The 25,651-nt window shown below is 49.7% G+C and overlaps 1 protein-coding gene across 1 annotated transcript in view; it reads left to right on the top strand.

Moving 5' to 3' along the window:
* igf2r (insulin-like growth factor 2 receptor) overlaps positions 1 to 25,651 on the top strand; it is a 47,500-nt gene that overhangs the window by 19,411 nt on the left and 2,438 nt on the right. The window contains 35 exon segments of the mRNA XM_060041063.1: positions 57 to 216; positions 963 to 1,139; positions 2,050 to 2,145; positions 2,342 to 2,443; positions 2,890 to 3,052; positions 3,633 to 3,812; positions 4,690 to 4,839; positions 5,561 to 5,736; positions 6,164 to 6,251; positions 6,680 to 6,889; positions 7,247 to 7,377; positions 7,759 to 7,862; positions 8,024 to 8,166; positions 8,618 to 8,814; positions 9,191 to 9,317; positions 9,915 to 10,046; positions 11,262 to 11,421; positions 11,819 to 11,927; positions 12,419 to 12,500; positions 12,762 to 12,901; positions 13,251 to 13,400; positions 13,841 to 13,999; positions 14,465 to 14,575; positions 14,577 to 14,697; positions 15,139 to 15,291; positions 15,729 to 15,963; positions 16,396 to 16,532; positions 16,964 to 17,081; positions 17,836 to 17,982; positions 19,325 to 19,509; positions 20,115 to 20,301; positions 21,046 to 21,198; positions 21,286 to 21,355; positions 21,746 to 22,066; positions 24,412 to 25,562. Coding sequence (XP_059897046.1) covers positions 57 to 216; positions 963 to 1,139; positions 2,050 to 2,145; positions 2,342 to 2,443; positions 2,890 to 3,052; positions 3,633 to 3,812; positions 4,690 to 4,839; positions 5,561 to 5,736; positions 6,164 to 6,251; positions 6,680 to 6,889; positions 7,247 to 7,377; positions 7,759 to 7,862; positions 8,024 to 8,166; positions 8,618 to 8,814; positions 9,191 to 9,317; positions 9,915 to 10,046; positions 11,262 to 11,421; positions 11,819 to 11,927; positions 12,419 to 12,500; positions 12,762 to 12,901; positions 13,251 to 13,400; positions 13,841 to 13,999; positions 14,465 to 14,575; positions 14,577 to 14,697; positions 15,139 to 15,291; positions 15,729 to 15,963; positions 16,396 to 16,532; positions 16,964 to 17,081; positions 17,836 to 17,982; positions 19,325 to 19,509; positions 20,115 to 20,301; positions 21,046 to 21,198; positions 21,286 to 21,355; positions 21,746 to 22,066; positions 24,412 to 24,591 — 5,254 coding nt within the window. The 3' untranslated portion in view covers positions 24,592 to 25,562.

Raw genomic sequence — 25,651 nt, 5'->3', positions numbered from 1 at the left:
GCTCCCTCATTGACCATTATACCTGGAGTGTCTGAAGTCTTCCACTCTGCCTCCAGCCTGTCCCGGCCCAGCTCCAGTAGGAACTGGGAGGTCATGGACCAGTCCGACCCCACCAACAAGTACAAGTACTACATCAACGTGTGCCGCCCCATCGCCGCCGTCATAGGCTGCGACCGCCTGGCCTCCGCCTGCCAGAAGAAGTATGAAGTCCAACAGGTACGTTTGGGGAGATTCACCTCTCATGTTGCATACGACATGTTTCATCACATTTCATGTTACATTCACTAAGTATTGGCGTTTTGGAGTCATTTCATGGTGTCTATTCCAGCTGTGCTCCTAATCCTCCTTCTATTCATCTTGCATACACACGATACACACGCGCTGTACACTTTTCCAAGCGTGTTTTACAAAAAATATCTAAGCAAAAGGGTGATTTGTTGAATTGTCCACAATCCCACAAATGGCTCCTTGTCAGCTGGTGGAAATAACATAAGCTGCTCATTCTATCTTTGCAATCAGAAACAGAGTGGAGCTAAGCAAACGTCCAACCCCGTCTCGTTCTATGCTCGCTACAGTAACAGCTAATGAATAGATCCAAATTTGTGATGTCACAAGCAATTTATACGACCCATCAACCGTCAAACTCAGTTCCCCACTACCTTGTTGCCACGGCAGCGTCCCGGTGCTCAGTCCAACAAACCAGTGATTTGTGTCGGGGAACACGGATCACAGGAGAAGGAACGAGGACAAATCCCTCTGTGTCTAATCACTGTTCTCGCCCTCTCCCCCTCTCTCCCTCTTCCCCTCCCTCCCCCTCTCTCCCCTCTCCCCCTCTTCCCCTCTCCCCCTCCCTCCCCCTCTCTCCCTCTCTCCCTCTCCCCCTCCCTTCCCCTCTCCCTCCCTCCCCCTCTCTCCCCTCTCTCTCCCCTCCCTCCCTCCCCCTCTCCCCCTCTCTCGTCCAGGGCTCTCAAAGCGAGACGGTGTCGGTCAGCAACATGGGCGTGGCCCAGCGCGGCCCCGTCATCGAGGGGCGGGACCGCCTGCTGCTGGAGTTTACGGACGGCTCGCCCTGCGTGGCGGATGGCCTGACCCTGGCCTCCACCACCCGCCTCCACTTGGTGTGCTCCCGGGGGACTGAGGTGAGTGGGGCTGGGGGGGGGGGGGGGGGAACAACGTCCACCACGGGATTTTGACGTGTGTTACAAGCACGGAAGATCTAGGTTTAGAATATCATTTCATAGGTTTCTATTAGGGCCCGACCGATTCATTGGCCTGCCGATTTAATCGGCCGATTATAGCCTTTTTGAAAATAATCAACATCTGCCAAAAAGACACAGATTACAACCGATTCTTTTTTTTTATTTATTTTTTATTTTTAGCGCTTAGTATCCTGCAGATTGCCCTCCTACTCGCCTTGCTAACTAACAACTTTAGCTGGAGTAAAAAAAAGAGGAGATTGAATTTTACCGTACAACATGAAAGCACGCTCGCTCAGGCAGCTGCGCGCTCACCTCACCAATGTACACAAGACGCGTTGTTTGAGCATGTTGTGCCTGTTTTTCTTTAGGTCCCAGGCCATGTTAATTTGTTATACTGTAGACTCTAACAGTGAGACACTACATTACACTCATTTTTGACTGTAAATGTATTCTAAAACACTCAAAGGTTCTGCATTCAATTCACACATTCGTCAAAAGTGTTTAAAGTATATTTAAGGTATCAAAAACTACGTTTTATATGCTTTTTTTTGTTTTGTTTTTAATCGGCCGATTAAATCGTAATCGTAATTTTTCTCTGAAAATAATCGGCATCGGCACTCAAAAATCAATATCGGTCGGGCCCTAGTTTCTATTGCTGTGGCCTACTGCAAATAAGGGCTATGTGTGATTGTTTGGAGCTTGTCAAAGGAGGGTTCTAGGTCTATGCATTTAGTATGCCCTGCACCAACTCAAGTTTTTGTGAGGGAAATTAAGTTGACCATCCAGGATGGTCGTCAAGATTGATATTTAGTCGGCCGCTGGCTGTTAATTCCCCGCTGTCTCCTTGCAGGCGTCGGGGCCGAAGTTCCTCAAGTACCGGAACTGCACCGCCGACTTCAAGTGGGAGACCCGCGCAGCGTGCGCCATCAGAACGTCCCAGAGCGACGTGAGCGCGAGCGCACACACACACACACACACACACACACACACACACACACACACACACACACACACACACACACACACACACACACACACACACCCCTCTTCAACTTCAACTTTTTGAATATAAAACCCTATTTAGTGTCGGTCATGACTTGTGCTTTGTGCTGAGACTGTGGGTGTGTGTTTGTGTGTTTCAGAGCTGCTCTGTGGTGGACCCAATCACGGGACACGAGTTTAACCTCCAACCCCTGGCGACCAAGACCGGCTACAGGACCGAGGCCAACGGCAAGACTTTCCTGGTAGGACATGAGCAGCACACACACCAATACCCCTGCTTCCCTCAAGAGTACTCACATTTTAGTTTAATCCAGGCGTTGCATATAAACCGTTACCTTTCATTTCCTCACAAATTATTATCAAGGGCTGTCTGAAACCCCTGCTCCTTTCAAGTCCATGAACTGTACCGGTTTCATGGCTTGGAACGTGTCATTACCCATAATGACACGTGTCATTATGGGTGATGGGCGAGGATCAGTAAGATAAGGCGGTCTCCCAGCCACGAGGCCTCCTTGTTTTTCCTTTTGTTAAGTGGAGCCGAGCTCCAACAAGTTGCGACCCGCTACACACAATCAGATGCATTCAACCCTGTAAACAGAGGAACACACACACACACACACACACACACACACACACACACACACACACATACACTGGCGTTCAGCTGCTGAGCTCTCCCTCCCATCAGGTGAACATCTGTGCTGACATGCCGAAGTGCGGTGACGTCGTGGCTGGCTGCGAGCTGGAGGGGGATACTGCGATTGGTCCAGTGGGGATGGTGAAGTCGCTGCAGTACTCCACCGGCGGGCTGATCACACTCACGTACAAGGGCACCCTGGACACGCCCACAGGTAGCCTGCTAGCATCTTCTCTTGGCCGTCCATCATGGCCACCATTGCCCTCAGTCTTTGTTCCTTCCTCTTGTTTTCCTAAGGCTATGGGGGATGTCATAATGTGTGGCCTGTGAAGCCCTTTTGAGAGTGTGGCTGTGATAAAGGGCTGTACCAATCCAATGACTCGACTTGCCTTGTCTCTTTACAGTGGTTCTGTGTGAGGCTCGGGTTCAGAAATGAATCAGTCATCGGTCATACTGCAACTATGTGGTGGTTGTTATGTGGTTAAATCTACAATATAATACGAAGCCTGCAGAGTTGCACAGTTATAAAAATGTGTACACCTGCTTCATGCTGTGTGTCGGTGATCACAAATACCGTGTGTGTGTGTGTGTGTGTGTGTGTGTGTGTGTGTGTGTGATGCGTGATGCGATGCTTTTTACATCTTAATCACCCTTTAGAGGGGTTGAGGGCTCATTAACTAATTTATACGAATTGAAAAAGTTTTTTAAAGAATTATTAATTCCAGAGTACAGAACCCCTTTGTATTTTGTGCTCTTGTCTCAAGTGTCCTCCCCCTCCTCTCCCATGTCTCCAGGCACCCGGGACACCTTCACCATTAGTTTCATGTGCAGCCACGACGCCCACGATGGAGTGCTGAGCCTGGAGAATGAGAGCCTGGGCTCCAGTGTGGGGAACAGCACCACCCACAACGTCTTCTTCCAGTTCGCCACCCCTCTGGCCTGCATCCCTGCCCCCGTGGACTGCCAGGTGTCTGGTAAGAGCCCCCGACACATGGCCATATATGGGCACACATATATGAATATTTATCCAAGGGGAAACCAAAGGCTACCTGTTGGGCCGAGGGCCCATAGTAGAATCAAAAGAGGGCATCCTTGCCGTCTTTTCTTTTCCGTTAAGGGCTATTGCGCTGTACAGGCTGTTGCCTTCTTGCATACGAAACGCCTGCTAGCTCAAATCCGATTTGATTGGGTGAAGCCAGAAAGTTGGATTGACATTACCTGGTAACCCCAAACTACAAATGACAGAGCAGGCATGCAATAGCACATTTTTAACATATAGAGGGCAGTCGGAGTACATATTTAAATCTATGTTTGAAAACTTACCTCAAGTTTTGGACAAAGATCATCCATGCTCCATGCATTCTTGCTTCACTATGCTTTTATAAACCATTTAATTATTTTCAGTGTAGTGTTGAGCCTGTCTCTAATAGCAGGCAGGAGATTTTAATAATTCAAACACCTCAAGAGTCATCAGAACCCTGTTATTAACTGGCTGGGCGACGCCAACTAGCGTAGCTGGTCTGTGTGAGTGAGTGAAGGCTTGTCATTTGAGAGAGGTACGGGCTCGCCATTTTTTTTAATATGCAGAATATATCAGTTGAAGGATGGGATTTTATCGACATTATTGAAATCACTATTGATCGGCATTGACTACAGCTGTCTAGATAATTATATGTCCAAGCCCTGTAACATTAATGTTGCATTTTGCTCTATAATTATTTTATTTATAGACCATATTATTGTAATTCTTACTTGTTGAGATGTATTATTACGTTAAAGACATTTTGAAAAACTAAAAGAACTATTCCTTGAATGTTCCTTCAACCGTGGATCCTGTCTTTTTTTCATCAGATTCCCACGGCAACGAGTACGACCTCAGCCGTCTGACCCGGAACGCCGACGACAGCCCCTGGATCGCCATCGACGCGTCCTCCAAGGCGTCAACTCGCGAATTCTACATCAACGTCTGTAAACCCCTGCCTCCCGTTGACGGCTGTCTCGGTATGTAAACACTCACTCACTCACACCCTTTCTCACACTCTGACGCAGACACACTCCCTCACTCTCTCACACTCTTACACTCTTTCTCACATTCTCACGCATACACACTCACACACTCACTCACTCACTCACTCACTCACTCACTCACTCACTCACTCACTCTCTCATACTCTTTCTCACTCACTCACTCACTCACTCTCTCATACTCTTTCTCACTCACTCACTCACTCACTCACTCATTCACTCACTCACTCACTCACTCACTCACTCACATTCTCACTCACTCACTCACTCACTCACTCACTCACTCACTCACTCACTCACTCACTCACTCACTCACTCTCTCATACTCTTTCTCACATTCTCACTCACTCACTCACTCACTCACTCACTCACTCACTCACTCACTCACTCACTCTCTCACTATCTCACTCACTCACTCACTCACTCACTCACTCACTCTCTCATACTCTTACTCACTCACTCACTCACTCACTCACTCTCTCATACTCTTACTCACTCACTCACTCACTCACTCACTCACTCACTCACTCTCTCACTCTCTCACTCTCTCACTCTCTCTCTCACACTCTTTCACCCTCTTTCTCTAACTCTCAGGCAGACATACTCACTCACACATTCTGGCCCCCACCATGTGTGTATAAATCTATGTGGAGACAGACCTCCTAGGAGTGTAACCCGGGGGCCCCTCTCCCTTCAGGGCCCCTGGGAGCCTGCGCCCGCCTCAACGGGCTCATGGTGAACCTGGGCTACGTGCAGTCCAGCCCGCGGTTGGCGGAGGACGGCTCCGTCACCATCGTGTACCACAACGGGGACCCCTGTGGCGACGGGGGCCGCTACTCCACACGCCTCATCTTCCAGTGTGACGACAATCCCGTGAGTCGTCCCCCCCCCCCCTGTGCCCCCGACGTTATTATGGGTTGTGGGGGTTTATTCTGCATCACATGTTCCGGGAAGGTAACGGTCCGGTGGAGAAGAAAGGGTTGAATGAAGCAGGGTGTGAGAGCCGCATCGCTGAGATCACAAGCACAGTTCCCATTGGCTCAAAGCAGTGCCAGGTGATGCGGCGAACGACACCGTCGTTGCGTTTGCTGCCGTCACTGTGGGTTGATTTTGTCACGTAGTTGGAGCTCTTTTGAAACACTGGCCCCAGGTAAACAAAAGCATCCAACTGATCCAATGTTGGCCGCTATATTGTAATGAATTACATTGCTGGAGGTCTGTACTTATTAAGCATGTTGCTAAACAATAAATCTTTTGTTTCTTTCTTTAAACGTGTGTGTGTGTGTGTGTGTGTCTGCAGGGCTCCGCGATCTTTGACCGCCAGGACGGCTGCGAGTACGTGTTCGTCTGGAGAACGTCTGAAGCCTGCCCCATCAGGAAGTCTCAAGGTGGGTGGGCCAACCGTACACCTGGCGACAGCGGTGGGGGGCGGTGTCTCAATGACAACCTAGGACACAAGCAAGGTCAACGAATCACACCGCATGACGGATGAATGACCCGTGTGACGCTACTGCAACCGCTTACGGTTAACCGGCCAGTAAACCATAGACATTAGTTCTACTTACTTTTATTAACTAAATGATTGAAAATGTTTTGCCTGTAAGTATGTCAACTATGGCACCCATTGCACTCCTGACCACCCGTGGAAGGAGGGATCCCCAACTCTCAACGTTCCGTCTCAAGATCTCTTCCTTGCTAATTAAGGGAGTTTTTTTTCTCCCCCCCCCCCCCCCCCCCTGGGGGGGTAGAATGGATTGCCCTCCTGCCCCCCTATAAATACAAGTGAATGGATTGACCTCCTGCCCTCCCCATGCAGGCGATGACTGCCAGGTGCTGGAGCCCCGCAGCGGGCACCTGTTCAACCTGAGCGCCCTGGAGGGGAGGGACTACCCGGTGCAGAGTGGGGAATACACCTACCACCTGTCTGTGTGCGGGGGGCTGCAACGGGGCATCTGCACCCACAAGGACACGGGCAACGACCGCGTGGCCTCCTGCCAGGTGAAGGGGGCCGTCCAAAAGATAGCAGGTGAGCGACAGACAGACAGACAGACAGACAGACAGACAGACAGACTCCTTCATACTCTTTCGCCAGTGATTCATCTCATCCGCTCATTCAGTCTTCGTTGGCCTTTCTTACCGGCGCTCTGTTTGAGGTAGGATCGGTTGTGATCGAATCTGTTTCTCGTTTTTGACCACATGGGGATCAAACCCAGTATCTTCTGGTGCCAATACCTTAAGAACACTATGAGCGCCGACCCAAATGTCTGGCGTCGTTTAGTTGAGCAGTTAATGTTGGTCCTTCGCTCCAGGGTTGCTGGTTGGGAGCCCCCACACGACGCTGCAGTGTCTGAGCAGTGAGGATGTGGTTTTTTCCTGATCCTAGGGATGGCGTCTCGGACTCTGAGCTACGTGGGGGACCAGCTCATCCTGAACTACACCATGGGCGAGACCTGCCACAAGATTTACAACCGGTCCACTGAGGTGTACTTCTCCTGCCACCCCGACCAGCATCCAGTGAGTGACGCACACTGACTCTCACACGCTCTGACTCACACACGCTCTGACTCACACACGCTCTGACTCACACACACTCAGACTCTCTCACTTACTCAGACTCTCTCACTTACTCAGACTCTCTCACTTACTCACAGTCTCTCTCTCCCACACACACACACACACACACACACACACACACACACACACACACACACACACACACACACACACACACACACACACACACTCACACACTCTGACTCACACACACAATCACTCACACACACAATCACTCACACACACAATCACACACACACACACATGCAATCTCACTCACAATGTAAAACTAGGGCAGGATTGTCGTGTAATATTGCCTGCCGCTTGTCTTGCCGACTGTAGGGGGCGCCAGAGTTCATCAAGGAGACCCCGGAGTGCACCTACATGTTTAACTGGGAAACAGCTCTGGCCTGTGTCCCTGTGAAGAAAATATCCTGCTCCTACAAGTAAGACACACACACACACACACACACACACACACACACACACACACACACACACACACACACACTAGTATGGTCATTCTAGGATGGTTGTGGTGGTCTATGCGTGTTGCTTCAACTGTATGGCCTAAGCATGTGATCCAACCCCCTCCCCCCCCCCCCAGCGACGGCAAGGGCCGCTCCTACGACCTGTCCTCCCTGGCCCTGGATAACACCAACTGGGTGGGGGAGAGCACCACCCCGGGCTCCTCCACCACGCAGCAGCGCTTCTACATCAACATGTGCCGGTCCCTGGTGCCGCAGGGGGGTGAGTTAGATTGGGGGCCCGGGTTCGGCCGTGTGCTTCGATAGATCCGTCTGCCATCCCTGTACCCTGCATCTCTAATGTCATGAATTGGTCATTGTTTTTCAAGAGGTGTGGATCCTTGAACTATTGATCATTCAATTCAATGACAACGAATTAGGAAATTGAGGGATTCATGATAATGGCATGGCCGGTTTATTCGATTTCCCCGATAAATCCATTGTTGGTTTGTTGAAAATTATGTACAATTGAAACACGGATCTTGTTTTATTTTTTCTTTCTTGAATATAGAAATAATAAACCAAGCATTCAAACGTTCCAGGCTGTGTAAATGTCTCACTGCCTGTGTTAGATGCTTTCAAGAATATCCTGGTTTATCTTTATGAAAACCAGTGCAAAAAAAAAAACTCTTAATCATCGGCCCCCGCCACCTTTCCAACATCATCTGCTATAGGCTCGTGGAAGTGTCCGTCGGGCGCGGCCGCCTGCCTCAAGCAGGGGGACCAGTACGTGGGCCTGGGGGAGGCCAACGCGGGGCCCAGCTTCGAGCGCGGCGTGCTGCAGCTGAAGTACACCGGTGGAGCGCTCTGCCTTGACGGCCTCCGCAGGAAGAGCGCCGTCATCCGCTTCCAGTGCGACAAGGACAAGGTGGTACGTGACCCCCCCCCCCCCCCCCCCCCCGCCCGTCAGACCAGCTCTCAGGGTGGACCGTGGCGTCGCTCAGCCTCAGCCAATCAACGGGCCCGGCTTCAAGAGGAGCGGCAAATCCCCCTCCCTCCAATATTTATACTTGGACTTGAATGATGATAAAATACACTAACCCTTCAATTCTGTTTAGAATCAGAGATGATGATCAACCAATGTTGGTGTGTTTTGCATCAAACTATAACATTGTGCATTACATGGCTTACCCTTGATCAATGCTGATCTCTCACTCACTCACTCACTCACTCACTCACTCACTCACTCACTCACTCACTCACTCACTCACTCACTCACTCGCGCTCGCTCTCTGTCCCTCGCCCAGGACTCCCGGCCCATCCTCGTCACGGCGATCGAGGACTGTGTGTACACCTTCATGTGGTTCACCGTGGCCGCCTGCCCTCTCAACAGCAGCATGCACGGCGCCTGTAGGGTCGCCAACCCCGCTACAGGTTAGACCCGCACACACACGCACCCACGCACGTGTGCATGTACACGGATTTGCTCAATTCTCTGAATTTCGTCTGTAGACTGGCTATGAAATGATGTCACTGCATTACAATTAATAGAATGTACCACTTCAGATAAACATGTTAGAGTTCTCACAAAATGTATGTTTTGAAAATCAAATGTGGCCTTTAGTTGAATTACTTCAATATCACGATATAAAATACAAAATTATTTGAGTGTACATCTTTCTTTGGTCAACTGTAAGTCCTTGCTCAGTGGTTGAAAGCTAGCTTAGTTTGTGGACTGATTCAAATTGTAAAGCTATGTCCCGCCCTTACCTCCAGTCGTCTCAAGAAAGAGGTTAGCCTTTTGGCCTTAAAAATGCCACCTGACTTCCGTTGTTGAGCCTTTCATGTCTTAACGGTTTCATCAAGGGGTTAGGAAAGAGGACATCTTTGCAGACGTAGCGCCATTGAGTGACCTCTCGGCCACAGAACGTCTGAATATGTGTATCGTAGAGTGCGCATACACAGCCTATGTTACACTGCCCCAACAATCAAAATATTAACCAAAGTTTCCCCCCCACCCCACCATCCAAGGGCATCAGTTTGACCTTAACCCTCTGTCCGTGGAGGGGGGCTACATCATTTACGACCACGCCGACCACCAGAAGATGATCCGCCTGAACATCTGCGGAGAGCTGCCCAACTCCGGGTGCAGCGAGGGCACAGGTACCCAGTTCATCGCCGCCGGCCCGCCGCCAGTCGACTGGTCGCCCCAAGGCAACACTGTTGCCATGTAGACCACTCTCCCCTCTTTCTGTTGATCCATGACGCGACATGCAACGGGACGCCCTTGCACAGTAGGAGCCTTGTAACATTGTAGTTGTTGAATGTTGTTGTCTTCTTATTATTTATTGCCACAAAGAAATATAAGTGAAAACTTTAATTGAAGAATAGTTTATTAATACATCTTTAAGGATTTAATCAAATGAATAAACAGAAAGAAAACGGACAAACAACAATTTAAACAGTAATTTGGATCAAGTTTTAATGATACATTTCCAGTATGGCGGCGTAGGCATCGGGACTGGAACATATTCTGTACGTTGTTAATGGAACAGCCGCTGATCTGCAGTCGTTAAAGGCTCATGAAGTCAGATCATGAATAATGCACTTTCGTGACGAAGGGAAAAAAAGAATCCACCCTATTGAGCATTCTGTTAATGGTTGCCGATCTTTGAAGATGATGTCCGTTTCGGTTGACCGTACCTTACGTCACTCCACTTTAAGAACCAGAGGGAGGGCTTTGGCAGGGATCTGCAAATGCGTCAGTGCTTTTTGCTGAGATGTTGAACAGACTTTGAGCGTCGTCCACCCCGGGCACGTTGAGAAAGAAGCGTGATGCCCAGCCTGAGGATTTGCGTCACTTTAACACTGAATCCAGTGATGTGTGCGTCATAGACTGGGATGTTTTTTTGTAGTGGAGTGAGTTTTTGAATAGCAGCAGACGATTCTACTTAACATTTTGTACAGCTCATTAGTACCCTTTGTATTATAAAACAGCAATTAAAACGTACTGTAAAACAGGACTGATGCTGTAGAAACTTGAGTAGAAAAACAGAAACACAAACTTTTTTTTAACGCAATGATTGTTTGTTTGTATAAAGGAATTAGTAGTAGTTGGTCATCACCCCTTGGAAGGAATAAGTAGTTAGTCGCTCTAATCTAACTGACGTCACTCGTTCACTGCAGCCGTCAGCTCTGTCAAATTAACCTGAGTGGGCGACCATGGATCAATAAACACGTGTTTCTTTGTATGGAATTACTACGATCCTTGGAGGAACATGGCAGGCAAATCTCGATGTGGTCCTCGTAGCAGGGGGTGGAATGTGTTACGCGAATTGACGAGGTGTGTGTGTGTACATCTGCTTCACTATGCGTTAGGTGTGTGCATCAAGACCGTCAGAACTGCGGTGAGCGGGGGCCAGACCAGCAGGAAGCTGTCCTACGTGGACCAGGTGCTGGAGCTTACTTACGAGGGCGGAGACGCCTGCGAAGCCAACCCGGCCCTCAAGCACAAGAGCGTCATCAGCTTCATCTGCAGGTCTGCACACTCCCTCTCTAGTTGCAATTTGTTTTTATTGACCTTTGGGCACAATCTGCTTTTCATGATGATTGTCATGATGATGAATGTATGTTTTCTTTTCAAATTACATTTTTTTTATTTTTTTTTATGTTATTCCTCATTTACGTTCGGTGAATCGGGACAATCATTTCAAATGACGCATTTCAAGGAGCTTGCGGCATACTGTGTGTATGTGTTAAGATGAGTCAGAGTTTGCCTTACTCACCACTCACTCACTAACCCTAAGGAATCCATTAATCTAAGAAATAACGAAATACAAGTCAAAATGATAACGGTTTGTAAGCTATGTAATGGGTATGGATTCTCAGTGTACTTTAAGCTGCCAGTTCTGAAGTGATGTGTTCCCCCCGTCTAGGTCTGCAGGCTCGGGTTCGGCCTCCACACAGCCTGTCCTCGTGGACTCTGATTCAAGCACCTGCACCCACTTCTTCTCCATGCACACACCCCTTGTCTGTGAGCAGCCGGTACGTAACCCTAACCCTAACCGTACAGGAAGACATTCCTGTACGAAGACATTCCAAAAACACACTCAATTCTGTGTGTTTTTGGTTGTATTTTTATTTGTTTGTGTATTTGCCTGCAAATGTGATTGTGTGTGTGTGTGTGTGTGTGTGTGTGTGTGTGTTTTTGTGTGTGTGTTTTTGCGTGCAAGCGTGTGTGTGTGTGTGTGTGTTTGCGTGCAAGCGTGACTCTGTGTTGTGAGTGTGTACTGAGTAGTTACATATTTGCTCATGAAGGCCTGCACACGTGTAGAGGGTCCTAATACGATGTATACATACTGTACATTATGTATTATGTACCTGACTATCTGTCTGTCTGTCTGTCTTTCAATCTGTCTCTCTCTCTCTCTCTCTCTCTCTCTCTCCCTCTCCCTCTCTCTGTCTCTGTCTCTGTCTCTGTCTCTGTCTCTCTCTCTGTCTCTCTGTCTCTCTCTCTGACTCATTGTCCGCCCCAGGTGACCTGCTCCGTCCTGAATGGCTCCACCCTCATTGACCTGAGCCCCCTGATCCACGCCACTGGCTATTACAGTGCCACGGGTATGTACCATCACGAGGGAGGGAGCAGAGACGTGACAGAGTTGTTTTGGGGTGTTTTTAACAACCTGCTCTCTTCTGCTCTTTTCTGCTCCCAATCTTTACAACTCTTGAATCTTCCCTACAGCGTCATTAACTTTTCTTCATCCCAAAATGAGAGAGAACCACCTCTGCATACATTATAACTCTGTACCCACAGTTGGAATAAGCCTATTGTTATGAAGCATATTTGACTTCATCTCACTTTGTGATGCGTGGCCCCAGATGACGAGCTGACCCAGAATGAGGACGACGGTATCCCAGACTTCTACATCAACATCTGCGAACCCCTCAACCCCATCCCTGGCGTGGCCTGCCCCCCCGGGACCACCGTCTGCATGGACCCTGACGACGCAGCGCCTGTGGTGAGTTACGGACGCACGCACGGACACACACGCACACTCCCACGTGCGGAAAGCCTGAAGGGTCCCAGCGTTTCATATGCAGCAGTATAATGAGCTCCTGTTTTTGCAGCAAAAATAAAATTAACTTTATTCAATAAATCAATGGCAACCAAAGTCAGATGTCACATCACTACACTATGTAGGGCTAGGCTATATCGGTTGATTAAACCTTGTTAAATTCAGTAATCAATTGAAGGCTAAACAGTATTTTCACTTTATTCCTCAAGTTGTTTCTCAGTTTAGTTCTCTTTATTTTTTATCCATCTTTCCACCTTCTTCGTTTGATGTGTCTTCACCGTCTTGTGTCCAGGACATCGGGAGGACAACCGATGGCCCGCGTTTTGACAGCGCCACCAACGAGGTGTCAATCACCTACAATAGCTCCACGCCCTGCAGCGCCGACCCCTCCCTGAACTACACCTCCACCATTGTCTTCAGCTGCCAGAGGGGCCTGGATCTGGTACGGGTTCACCGGTCAGACGCTCGGCAACGGGGCTGCTGCTGGCGTTTCATTCAAAGGGTGCCACCCAATAAAGCTTCCCTGGAAACAAACAGACCGCAGAGTGCACGCCTGTCACCTCACAACAGGCTTTATCATCTCATGAACGCAGAAGAGGATGCAGAAGCCGCTCGATAACAAGTCCCTTATATATTAAAATGTATTTGATATTGAATCTGTACATATATTTATATCTATACTTTAGACGAGCATATGAATATATGTGCAAGGCAAGTTTATCCATATCGCTGCTTGACCATAACGATGCTGTGCAATATGTTTAGGATAAAAATACACAGAAACAAGTCCAAGAATACAAATGATTAAGATTCCCGTGTGTGAGTTTAAATGAATGACTGGTGATACCAGACGACTGACCCCCCCCCCCCCTCTGTCACTAGGGCTCCCCCCGCATGCTGCAGCAGCAGGGCTGTGTGTACCTGTTCGAGTGGGCCACGCCCGTGATCTGCTCCGACGCCACGAACACCAGCGGCTGCCAGCTCACAGACTCTCAGATGCATTTCACCTTCGACCTCTCGCCCCTCAAGGGGGAGATCCAGGTAAACTCAGAGGGGCCCTAACCAACATAAATAATGAAATGTATACAATACAGTTCAAATCTGTTCATTCGAAGTTCATCTTAAAAAAAACATATATTATATTCAGATATATATAAAATATATTCCTTGTTTTTATTTAAAATTACGTAAGATACATACAATATTTCTAACTATGAAAGTGTTTATATATAATTGAATAATATTATTTTACATTAGATGGGTCTTAATCCATCATAGTCCTAGTCATAACCGCAGCATGCACCAACAACCAATGAATCCATATAATAGGGGCTGTGAATAATACACATTTTAATAATTAGTCACAATACAATCAGCAATAAAGAATCCATCCACTACAACATCTGTATTGAAACACACAAAAGAAAACCATGCGACAACAATTTTGCACTGCAAAGTTCGTATACAACGACTGTAGCGAGGCCCGTCTCCCCCCCCCCCCCCCAGGTCCCGGCCGGCCCGGGGGTCTCCAGGGAGTACCGGCTCAACGTGTGCGGCTCGGTGGCAGAGCCCGCCTGCAAGGGCAGCGCGGTGTGCCAGGTGTCCAGCTCCGGGGGGGGGGCCGGCGGTGCCCCCCGCCGCCGTGTCCTACGGCCGCAGCCAGGCCATGACCCTGGACTACCGGCACCAGGAGGGGGCGCTGCTCATGCAGTACGGCGGGGGGGACCCCTGCCCAGCGGGTGGGTGTTCACGCCGCTCCACGTACTGGGGATGAAGGGATGGGTGGTCTGGGAATCCATCCGCTCATGGGCTCTACTTTAGTGGAGTCGTCATGAATAGTGGCATATGTGTACATTCTATATCCATATCTATATGTATTATCTATAGATCTATATCTATGATATCAAGAGACGGCCAATTACTTTTTTGGACGATGATGTTATTAATGATATTATTATTATGTTATCATTAGTCCAAAAGGCTTTTTCCATTGCTCCAGAACAACATGGAGTTAATGGGAGTTTTAATCTCAGATTAGTGATTAACCTTAAAGACACACACTGTTGGTAGATGAGACGGGTACGGTTATTAAAAGGAACATGCTTCACGCGTATTGTCCATCGTTTGTAAATGATCCATACAGTACTGAGTGTTGTTGTGTGTGTGTGTGTGTGCCCCAGTGACGCTCGATGAGAAGCAGTGCGCGTTCCCGTTCGTCTTCCAGAAGAGGTCGTACATGGAGTGCACGGTGCAAGGGCGCTCGGACGGCAGACTGTGGTGCTCCACCACCGCCAACTACGACCAGGACAAGCAGTGGGGGTTCTGCGGGAAAGGTGTGTGTGTGTGTGTGTGTGTGTGTGTGTGTGTGTGTGTGTGTGTGTGTGTGTGTGTGTGTGTGTGTGTGTGTGTGTGTGTGTGTGTGTGTGTGTGTGTGTGTGTGTGTGTGTTGGGGGGAGAGAGAGAGTCACTTTGAAAGTGTTCTAGAAATGCCATAAATACATTTATTGGGTCAAATATATTATTATATTTTTATATATTCTTTTAGTATTATTATTGCATGATATATATTTTGTAATATTACACCCTAGGTGCTCCTTGACAAACAATCTGATGTCAGTGTAAGTCCCTTTGTACATAGGACAAAGGGACCTAGTAATAGCATCCCAGCACAAGGGAGGGTTACCACGGCGACCCCTGCACTCTAACGGTATGAGCGAGATGCGTGGCCTCACTCATCACCCCCCCCCCCCCCCCCCCCTGTACCCTCCAGTGTCAGGCAAGCGCCAGACCTCCATCCTGCTGACGTGTGACCAGGGGGCGGGCCAGGGCTCCCCCCGGCTGCTCTCGGAGACGGGGGGCTGCGCGGCCAGCTTCCGGTGGGCCACCAGCAAGGTCTGCCCCCCCAGCAAGATGGAGTGCAAGCTGGTGAGCCAGCACCAGACCTACGACCTGCGCACGCTCTCCTCGCTCACCGAGCCCTGGAAGTTCAGCCACCAGGGGGACGCGTGAGTCTGCCGCCGGGGGCGGGGCCTTCTTTTGGGGACTTTTTCCACAGTTTGCTTGCGTTTTTTGTTTTCAGGGTTTGTTTCACTTTACCTTTTGGTTTGTTTTCAACGGAAAGCTAGGTACTTTTGATCTAGACCACACCCACTATCAAAATGCTAAAATGTCCATTTTTCTGTTTTACGGCCTGTAAGCACTGCCTCTCTGACCTTTATACATCTTATGCTACGTTTTTGAACTTGCCGAGGCTTCTCACCCTACAACCACAAAGCGTCCCAAATCAATTAGAAATCAGGCGCGAGGAACGCTCCTCCGTCATCGTGCCGCATGAGCGTCCGTCATGAGGTCCATCTTGTGTCGGTGGTTTCACGCGGCGACTCCCTCCTTCTTACTGGACGTCCCTCTCCCCCCCCCCCCCCCTCTCCCCCCCACAGGTACTACATCAACCTGTGCCGGGCGGTCCGCGGGGGGCTGACGGGCTGCCCCAGCAGCGCCACCGTGTGCCGCCACACGGCGGCCGGCGCCACCCAGGCGCTGGGCCGGGTCTACACCCAGAGGATGAGCCACGCCGGTGGGCCCATGTTTCAAAATAAAAGTCCCTCTGCTGGGGGGAAAGAAACAAACCGATCGAGACATCCATGTCTTAAGGGCTTTTTATTCAGTGTGCCTCATGGACTCCTGGGACGAGTGAAGGAATATCTTATTGCTCCTTCCATAACGACATACCTTTATACTGTAGTATCGATTAAATAAATAAAAAAAAATGTAATGAATGATGAGTAAATAATAATTTGTATTTTACAAAGCGCTATTGGCAAAAGTGGAGAAGATTACATATGGCTCAACAAGGAGACGGAGCAGGACAGAGTAAACGACTAGTAATGTTCAACCTACAACCTGCCTCTCGGATCCCAGAGACTTTTGTTCTATCTTGCTCATCAATCTGAATGTTATGTCCTGTGGCCCCCCCCCCCCCCCCGACCGACCCTTCTCTGCGTGCAGACAACCGGACGCTGGTCAACTACTCCATGGGAGACCGCGTGTGTGGCAACGACAAGGAGGCCCAGACCGTGATCCAGCTGACCTGCGGCTCCACCGTGGGACGCCCCACCCTCGTCAGGTAGCCAGCCGTGTGTGTGTGTGTGTGTGTGTGTGTGTGTGTGTGTGTGTGTGTGTGTGTGTGTGTGTGTGTGTGTGTGTGTGTGTGTGTGTGTGTGTGTGTGTGTGTGTGTGTGTGTGTGTATTATACTTTTATTGTTTTATTTTGGCTCCCCACTATTTCTAGTCGTACAGGAGTAGGAAATGAAACACAGCTGTGCTCGGTGATAGTAAAATGTATAAATTAAAATGAATAAACATAAAAGCATGCTTTTATAGCCAATTAGCTGTGAGAAAACTTTTTGTTTGAGGAAACTCTGAACCCCAGTCAAGGCCCCCGGTTACATTTTGATGGAACGTCTACGCACTGGCCTTTTGTATTTTTAAGCGAGCGTGCACCGTCCCGCATGCGTCATGAATGCCCCACACAGGCCTGGCCCAGGCACTCATTTACGTCAGGTTAGCAAACTGTAAACGTGGTCGAACGTGAATCTATCAAAGGTTTAGGAACACATCGTATTTTCCCCTCTACTCGTACCCAACGCAGTCAGGCTAATCCACAGTCCAAGGGGTCGCACACACACACACACACACACACACTTGTGCCCAATGCAACGTGGGCTGCATCTACGCACAAACTATCTATATATATTTTTATTAAAAGTACATACATATTTTAGGTGCCAGTGGTCAATTTACCTAACCGCGACCCAACCACAGAGTGCTTGCCTGTGCGCTGTCTCACGTCCCCCTTCCCCCCGTGTGTTCCTCCCCAGCTTCGACGAGGCGGCGTGCGTGTTCACCATCGGCTGGGAGACGCGGGCCGCCTGCGTGGTGAGGCAGCGGGAGGTGGAGATGGTCAACGGGACCATCAGGGTCCCCGACACGGGCACCAAGCTCAGCCTCGGGGTGCTCTACTTCAGGTAACACACACACACACACACACACACACACACACACACACACACACACACACACACACACACACACACACACACACACACACACACACACACACAGGCTGTGTCTCAATTCAGGCGATGCATCCTTCGAAGGGTGCATTCGAAGGGCGATTGCGTCATTGCGACGCGTCAAGGCTGTCCCATATCGAAGGCTCCTTCAAATGCGGCCGACAAATGCAGCCTTCTTTTCCCGGATTTGAAGGATACACCACATGTATCCTTCACGGCCCAACGTATCCCAAGATTCATTGCGCGTTGGATTTCTTTCAGAAATGCCGTCAGAGAGAGCGGAAGCTGCAGTTGCAGCTAATTACATATTCGATGACAAAACTATTAAAATAAAGTTGGGACTATTTTAAATTTGTAACTTTATTGTCAAAGTTCAATTTCATTAACACGAGCCATATAACATTAAACTAATTAACGTTATATTTTATATAATTATTAGTATATAACCGAATCAGAATCAGAATCAGAAAACTTTATTGATCCCCGGGGGGAAATTTTTTCGTTCCAGGTGCTCCGTGCAAATAGAAAGTGAAAGTGAAAGTGGACATCCCTTAAATAGTGGGTTACATAAAACTGCTCCATTTCTCCTCCGCCGTCCGGTTTGAACCGCAGCTGTCAGGGTTGCTAGGTGACAGGAGCGGCGCGTCATCACGCAAGGTACAGGGTGGCAACGGCTTGTTACGCAAACTTGATATGCTCCGTAGGGCAGACCGTCTCATTTAAAAATGCCTTCACGGTCTACGAAGGCCACACCTTCATAGACCGCGTCCTTCGAAGGATGCGTCCCCTGAATTGAGACACAGCCACACACACGCACACGCACAGATGCATCTACAGATACACAAACACAGACACATGGAACAGTCCATTCATCCGTCTCTGAATTTTACAGTATAAACTTCTCTGTTAACAGCGGTGGGCCTGGGGGATAAAGTTTTCCTAGTCATTTTAGTACTGTGCGGTGATTGGCAGATGCCAAGCCGAAACCCGCTGTGCACTACAACAAACTCTGAACATCCCATGTCTGTCTCTCTCTGTCTCTGTCTCTGTCTCTGTCTCTCTGTCTCTGTCTCTCTGTCTCTGTCTCTGTCTCTGTCTCTCTCTGTCTCTCTCTGTCTGTCTCTCTCTCTCTGTCTCTCTCTGTCTCTCTGTCTCTGTCTCTCTCTGTCTCTCTCTCTCTGTCTCTCTCTCTCTCTCTCTCTCTCTGTCTCTCTCTCTCTCTCTCTCTCTCTCTCTCTCTCTCTCTCTCTCTCTCTCTCTCTCTCTCTCTCTCTCTCTCTGGCCGTCCCCTCAGTGCCCACCAGGCGTCGGGGGACAAACGGCCCAACGGTGACAGCTACGTCTACCAGATCCAGCTGTCGGGCATCACCAACAGCTCTCTGAGCAGCTGCAACGGCGCCAACATCTGCCAGGTGCAGTTGAACGGCAACTACCACCGCAAGATCGGCTCGTCCAGCGAGGCCAAGTACTTCATCAAAGGTACGGTGCCCTCGAGGTTATTCCTTCTCAATGCAACACGCAAATAAAGACGTGTTCGATGTGTTGGGAACTCTCTCAGGGTTAAACTGTCCGGGGGAAAGACGGTGTAGATCACAGCCTAGGCCTTGTCTTTAGGTAGCCCAAGTTGAAAAAGTAAGTAAGAAAAACCCTCTGCAGGCTTTGTGTGAGGCAAGGCAGAGCAAGGCAACTTTATTTATATAGCCCTTTTCATACAGGAGGCAGACTCAAAGTGCTTCACGTAGAAACATTGTCATAAAATAGATAAATAAAAGAAAAAGAAAGGCAGTTAAAAGTGTATTGTATCAAGTGCACATACAGTAAAATGAAGTAATAAAATACTTACGTAAGAGTAAATAAAGGCAAAGTAATAAAATGAAAGTTCAACGAATTTAAGATTTAGCAGAAAGCTAATGCAAATATATGTAGGTCGCTATGACACGACCCTGGGGGTGTAGCAGCAGGTCACAGAGGAACAAGTGCACTGTGGATCATGACTATGGTCACGCAAAGATCCCTCCTCCACAACGAAGCACCCCTGTATGACCGTGACCCCCATCCCCCACTCACCCCTCTGCTCCCCCCAGGGGCCAACCTGGACGTGATGGTGCCCTCGGAGTCGGTGTGCGGCCGGGAGAAGACCAAGAAGGCCTCGTCCACCATCATGTTCCACTGCAGCCCCACGGCCGGCGTGGGCATCCCCGAGTTCATGCTGGAGACGGACAGCTGCCAGTACCTCTTCGTCTGGCACACCACCACCGTCTGCGACCTCATGTGGGTGCAGGCGCCCCCCCCCCCCCCCCCCCCCCCCACCGACGCCAACGTTGTGCTCCCCTGCGCCGCGTGGTCACTGACACTTCCACGTTTGCTCTTGCTGTATTATAGAATTCAATGATAGAATTTCAATCAGTTCCCACCCAGTGAGTGAATAGAAATCGCCTTTTCGCTTTTAATGTTTGTAACGATGAAGTACCTTGCTGTCATTGGCAATTTGCCCCCCCGTCCCCGTCCCCGTCCCCCGTGGGACTAAATGGATTCGTTAGAAAGCCGTCCCTATTGCTGCCTTAATGGACGGCTAGCACCATCCATTTCCCAACCCTCGGATGTAAAGAGGAAGCGATACATTTGCATTCAGGGCATTTAACAGATGCTTTTATCCAAAGCGACTTACTTAATAAGTACATTTGTCATAAGAAAGTGAGACAATATATCGTTGTCTGTACAATAAGGATGTTCATAGAACCAAGTGCAAAGGACTAACAATTGCCAAGTGAACCCATTCCCCGTTTACAACAATCAGTCGGGTGCACAAACACTTCTGCTGGATGCGTTCAGAGGCCCCGCCCACCTACTGTTGTGGTTTAACAGATCCGCTCACTAATGCGTCTTGGCTACATTCACACACAGGTTTTAATACGTTTTGAGCTTCAAATCCGGGACGGGGATGTTAAGCCGCCTGCTGTGTGTGGTTCCCACCGCCGCCGTCTGAACCCCTTTTCTCCTCCCGCCGGCGTGCAGATCTGCCGACCGGGCGGAGGCGACCACCCAGGACGTGGACCCGGCGCTCGGCCTCTCGGGGCGGAGCCAGGCCATGGGGGCGGTCCTCAGCGTCCTGCTGGTGGTGCTGGTGGCCTGTCTGCTGGGCCTGCTGCTCTACAAGAGGGAGAGGAGGTAGGGGCCAGCCACACCCAGCCACGCCCGCGGCCCCCCGCCTTGTGTCGTTGTTTTCATGGGTTTCTGTTTGTTTCTGCTGTCCAGGGCACTGGTGATCCAGAAGGTGGCGGCCTGCTGCCGGAGAGGGAACCAGGTGTCCTATAAATACTCCAAGGTAGGAGTCCCTGAGGGGGGTGAAGAACGGATCATCAGTCCAACCAGACATGTTATCCCTTGGTGCTCCCGGCTGAAAGTGTTATTCTATTTGAACAATTTGCACAACACAAAAAAAAAAAAAAGATCTATCGATATCTATGGTACTATATGGTACTTTAATAATATTGTACTTTATTAATCCCAGAAGGGAATTGCAGGCGTCTCAGCAGATAGAACAGGACAGTAGTATAAATCCAAAAGGGAGAATCATTTATTAGTAAGAGTAAAGTCATCTCAGTGTGTATCCACAATAAGAGAGTCAATGCAGACAAGTGCAGAGTTAAAACGCTGACCGTCCCCCCTCCTACCCCCCCCCCCCCCCCCCCCCCTCCCCCTCCCCCTCCCCCAGGTGGACATGGACGACCAGGGCGGCCAGGACGAGATGGAGTGGCTCATGGAGGAGCAGGACCCCCCGCCCACCTCGTCCGACCCCGCCTCCTCGTCCCGCCACGGCGCTGGCAGAGGCGGAGCCAACGGCCACATCACCGCCAAGCCGGTGAACGGCCTGCGCTCGCTGGCCTTCGGCGGAGGCGGGGCCGGCGGCGCGGAGGAGCTGGACGACGACGACAGCGAGGACGAGGTGCTGAGCGTGCCCGGCGTGCGCGTCTTCAAGGCCCCGCCCCCCAGAAGCGCGCCCCTCTCCGCCGCGCTACGCAGCGTCTTCATGCAGGTGAGGCCCGGGGCGCCGCCGGCCCTTTAAGAACGGTGACTGGGTTTAAAGAGGGCTGGGGGGTCGGAGGAAGGAGCTGGAGGGAGGGAGGGAGGGGGAGGGAGAGGGAGGGAGAGCAGAAGAGGGCAAGAGTTTGAAACTAAATAAGGCAAACATCTCCTCCCTTTCTGCCCCTCCCTCCCTTTCTGCCCCCTCCCTTACTGCCCCCTCCCTCCCTTACTGCCCCCTCCCTCCCTTACTGCCCCCTCCCTTACTGCCCCCTCCCTCCCTTTCTGCCCCCTCCCTTACTGCCCCCTCCCTCCCTTACTGCCCCCTCCCTTACTGCCCCCTCCCTCCCTTTCTGCCCCCTCCCTTACTGCCCCCTCCCTCCCTTACTGCCCCCTCCCTCCCTTACTGCCCCCTCCCTCCCTTACTGCCCCCTCCCTTACTGCCCCCTCCCTCCCTTACTGCCCCCTCCCTCCCTTACTGCCCCCTCCCTTACTGCCCCCTCCCTCCCTTTCTGCCCCCTCCCTTACTGCCCCCTCCATCCCTGCGTTTCTGCGTTGCCATCGAGAAGTGTGGCATTTTGCACACCTGCGATTTGCAGGAAAGATGGATCCCCCGAACCAATCAGGAAAGAGTCGCCCTGATTGGTCAGAAATGGACAGGAGTGGTCAAAACATGTAAATGGTCTCGTACAGAGGCAGGAGCAGGCAACTCCAAACGTATTTTCATTCCCTCACAGCTGACGGATGACTATGCTGTTTTTAACAAATTGATATCAAATAATAGCTCTTAAATCGTACGTACAGCACCTTTTTTGTTATAGTTTTGTTTAAAAAGAGCATTCGCTAGTCGCTGTTACCTTAATAACAGTGGCCTGTATTAGGGCCCGACCGATATTGATTTTTGAGTGCCGATGCCGATGCAGATTATTTTCAGAGAAAAATTACGATTACGATTTAATCCGTCGATTTAAAAAATATATATATATATATATATATAAAACATAGTTTTTGATACCTTAAATATACTTTAAACACTTTTGACGAATATGTGAATTGAATGCAGAATCTTTGAGTGTTTTAGAATACATTTACAGTCAAAAATGAGTGTAATGTAAAATGTAAAATAAATAACTAACTCCCAATGTGCTGCGCTCGTGAGCAGTGACTAACACGTGCGTGCTGAGCAGTATGGTCTCACCGTTAGAGTCTACAGTATAACAAATTAACATGGCCTGGGACCTAAAGAAAAACAGGCACAACATGCTCAAACAACGCGTCTTGTGTACATTGGTGAGGTGAGAGCGCAGCTGCCTGAGCGAGCGTGCTTTCATGTTGTACGGTAAAATTCAATCTCCTCTTTTTTACTCCAGCTAAAGTTGTTAGTTAGCAAGGCGAGTAGGAGCGCAATCTGCAGGATACTAATCGCAATAACATTTATATATAAAAAAATAAATAAAAAAATCGGTTGTAATCTGCGTCTTTTTGGCCGATGCCGATTATTTTCAAAAAGGCTATAATCGGCCGATTAAATCGGCAGGCCGATAAATCGGTCGGGCCCTAGCCTGTATACGTTGACCCTGTATTTATATGTTACCTAGCTCGCTTGCAGAAAAATCTGATACTTTCCACTGCTGGAAAAAGTGAGCTGGTACTGAGGGACAGGATAGTCTCATAGTGAGGGTGTTTGACTCCCAGCCGAAAAGTTCTGGGTTCGAGCCCCGGGTGTCCAAGACTCCAAACCCTTAGCTATAAGCTCGCTAGAGACAGACATCCAACGCCAAACGGCTCCTGAAATAGCTACATTACATTTAGGGCATTTAGCAGACGCTTTTATCCAAAGCGACTTACAATAAGTACATTTGTCATAAGAAGTGCATCAATATATCGCTGTCGGTACAGAAAGGATGTTCATAGAACCAAGTGCAAGTACCACAATCGCTAGGTTAATCAATTCCCCGTGTTACAGCAATGATAGCAGCTACTGCAGTTGCTACACAGTTAAGTGCTACAATACAATACAATACAATACAATACAATACAATACAATACAATACAATACAGTGTACAGTGGTGGTCAGAAGAGGAAAGGTGGCTATGCAGAGTCGAGGTGAACTCTGAACAGGTGAGTCTTGAGTCCTTTTCGGACGATAGTGAGCGACTCTGCGGTCCTGAGAGCGGCAGGGATAGCTCTCAGGACCGCAGTATATAAATAGCTGCCTCAGTGAGTCACTTTCCCAGGCACTGGTCAAAGTCATTTAAAACGGTTCTTAAGGCTCAATTGGACCAAGATGCCCCTCTCCTAGAACGGACCTGGTCACTAGCGCTCATCTTCTCATGCACTTCCTTGTGTGTCTCCAGGAGGAAAGCGACGAGGACCTGGTCGGTCTGCTGGACGATTCTGACGGGAGGAGGGACTCCAGAGGGTCCGGCTCATCACGGGCCTACAACCCCGGCCCCCCCGGCCCCGTAGATCTCAACCCGGTGCAGGGCCGGAGGCAGGACGACGACGACAGCGACGAGGACCTCTTGAGGGTGTGAGGTCACTTCCTCCCCGCAACCACCACCAACGCCGCCGCCGCCGCCCGCCGTCCAATCAGAACTCACTCCTCCGCTGTGCAGTTTTCCCTGGCTCTGTTTTCTTGTTCCTCTCAATGGAGAGAACGACGGCGAGGTGGAATAGGACTGTGTCTCTACCCCCCCCCCCCCTAGCCATAACCACAGATAATGCTGCGCGTTGTCATGGTTCCCCCCCCCCCCCCCCCCCCCCTCCCTACCAAGGTTGGACCATTGACTGCCAACCGTGGGTGTTAGCGGGTGGTGTGTGTTCGTTCTTTAAAAAGGGAATCGGGATTCACTGGATGGACACTGTTGCCGTTTACAAAGAATTCACAAACAGCAGTTTGCTCTCTCACTCTCTCTCCCCCACCCACCCACCCACCCACCCTCTCTCCGGCCCCCTGCCCCCCCCACCCCAACCTTCCCTTTTGCGCTTTGATCAATGCATCTGGTTCATGGAAAGAATAACTCACATTTTCACGGCCCTCTTTAATTGGAATGACGTTAATGGAATTGTAATGATTATTATTTTTTTTATATATAAATGTATGTTGTTTCTGGTCCCGTGTCGGTGAATTGTTCAGAACTGTTTTGAATTTATTTAATTGTATTTGAGTTGTTGTTTTTTTTAGCCCTATGTTCTGGGAGAATTTGGAGGTTTTGTTAAGTGTGCAATGATGAGACATGGCCTTAAGTATGAATGGACGGGAGCAGACGTTTCCAAGATGGCGTAGAGAGACCTTCATATCAGTTTGTTTGTGACGTAATTTTTTTTATTTTTGTCTTTTTCCCTCCATTCGATGTCCGCGGCCTCCCTACACCAAAGCCATAGTGGTGAGTGCAACGTTGGGTCCGGCATTTGCACAAACGCTTGCATTTTCCATCACGGCCCGGTCGACGTATCTGCCTGCACCTCTCTGTGTGTGTGTGTGTGTGTGTGTGTGTGTGTGTGTGTGTGTGTGTGTGTGTGTGTGTGTGTGTGTGTGTGTGTGTGTGTGTGTGTGTGTGTGTGTGTGTGTGTGTGTGTGTGTGTGTGTGTGTG

Source organism: Gadus macrocephalus, chromosome 21, assembly GCF_031168955.1.
Source record: "Gadus macrocephalus chromosome 21, ASM3116895v1".
Taxonomy (NCBI): domain Eukaryota; kingdom Metazoa; phylum Chordata; class Actinopteri; order Gadiformes; family Gadidae; genus Gadus; species Gadus macrocephalus.
The sequence above is the reverse complement of the archived record's forward strand: the minus strand, read 5'-3'. Positions and strand labels throughout refer to the sequence as shown.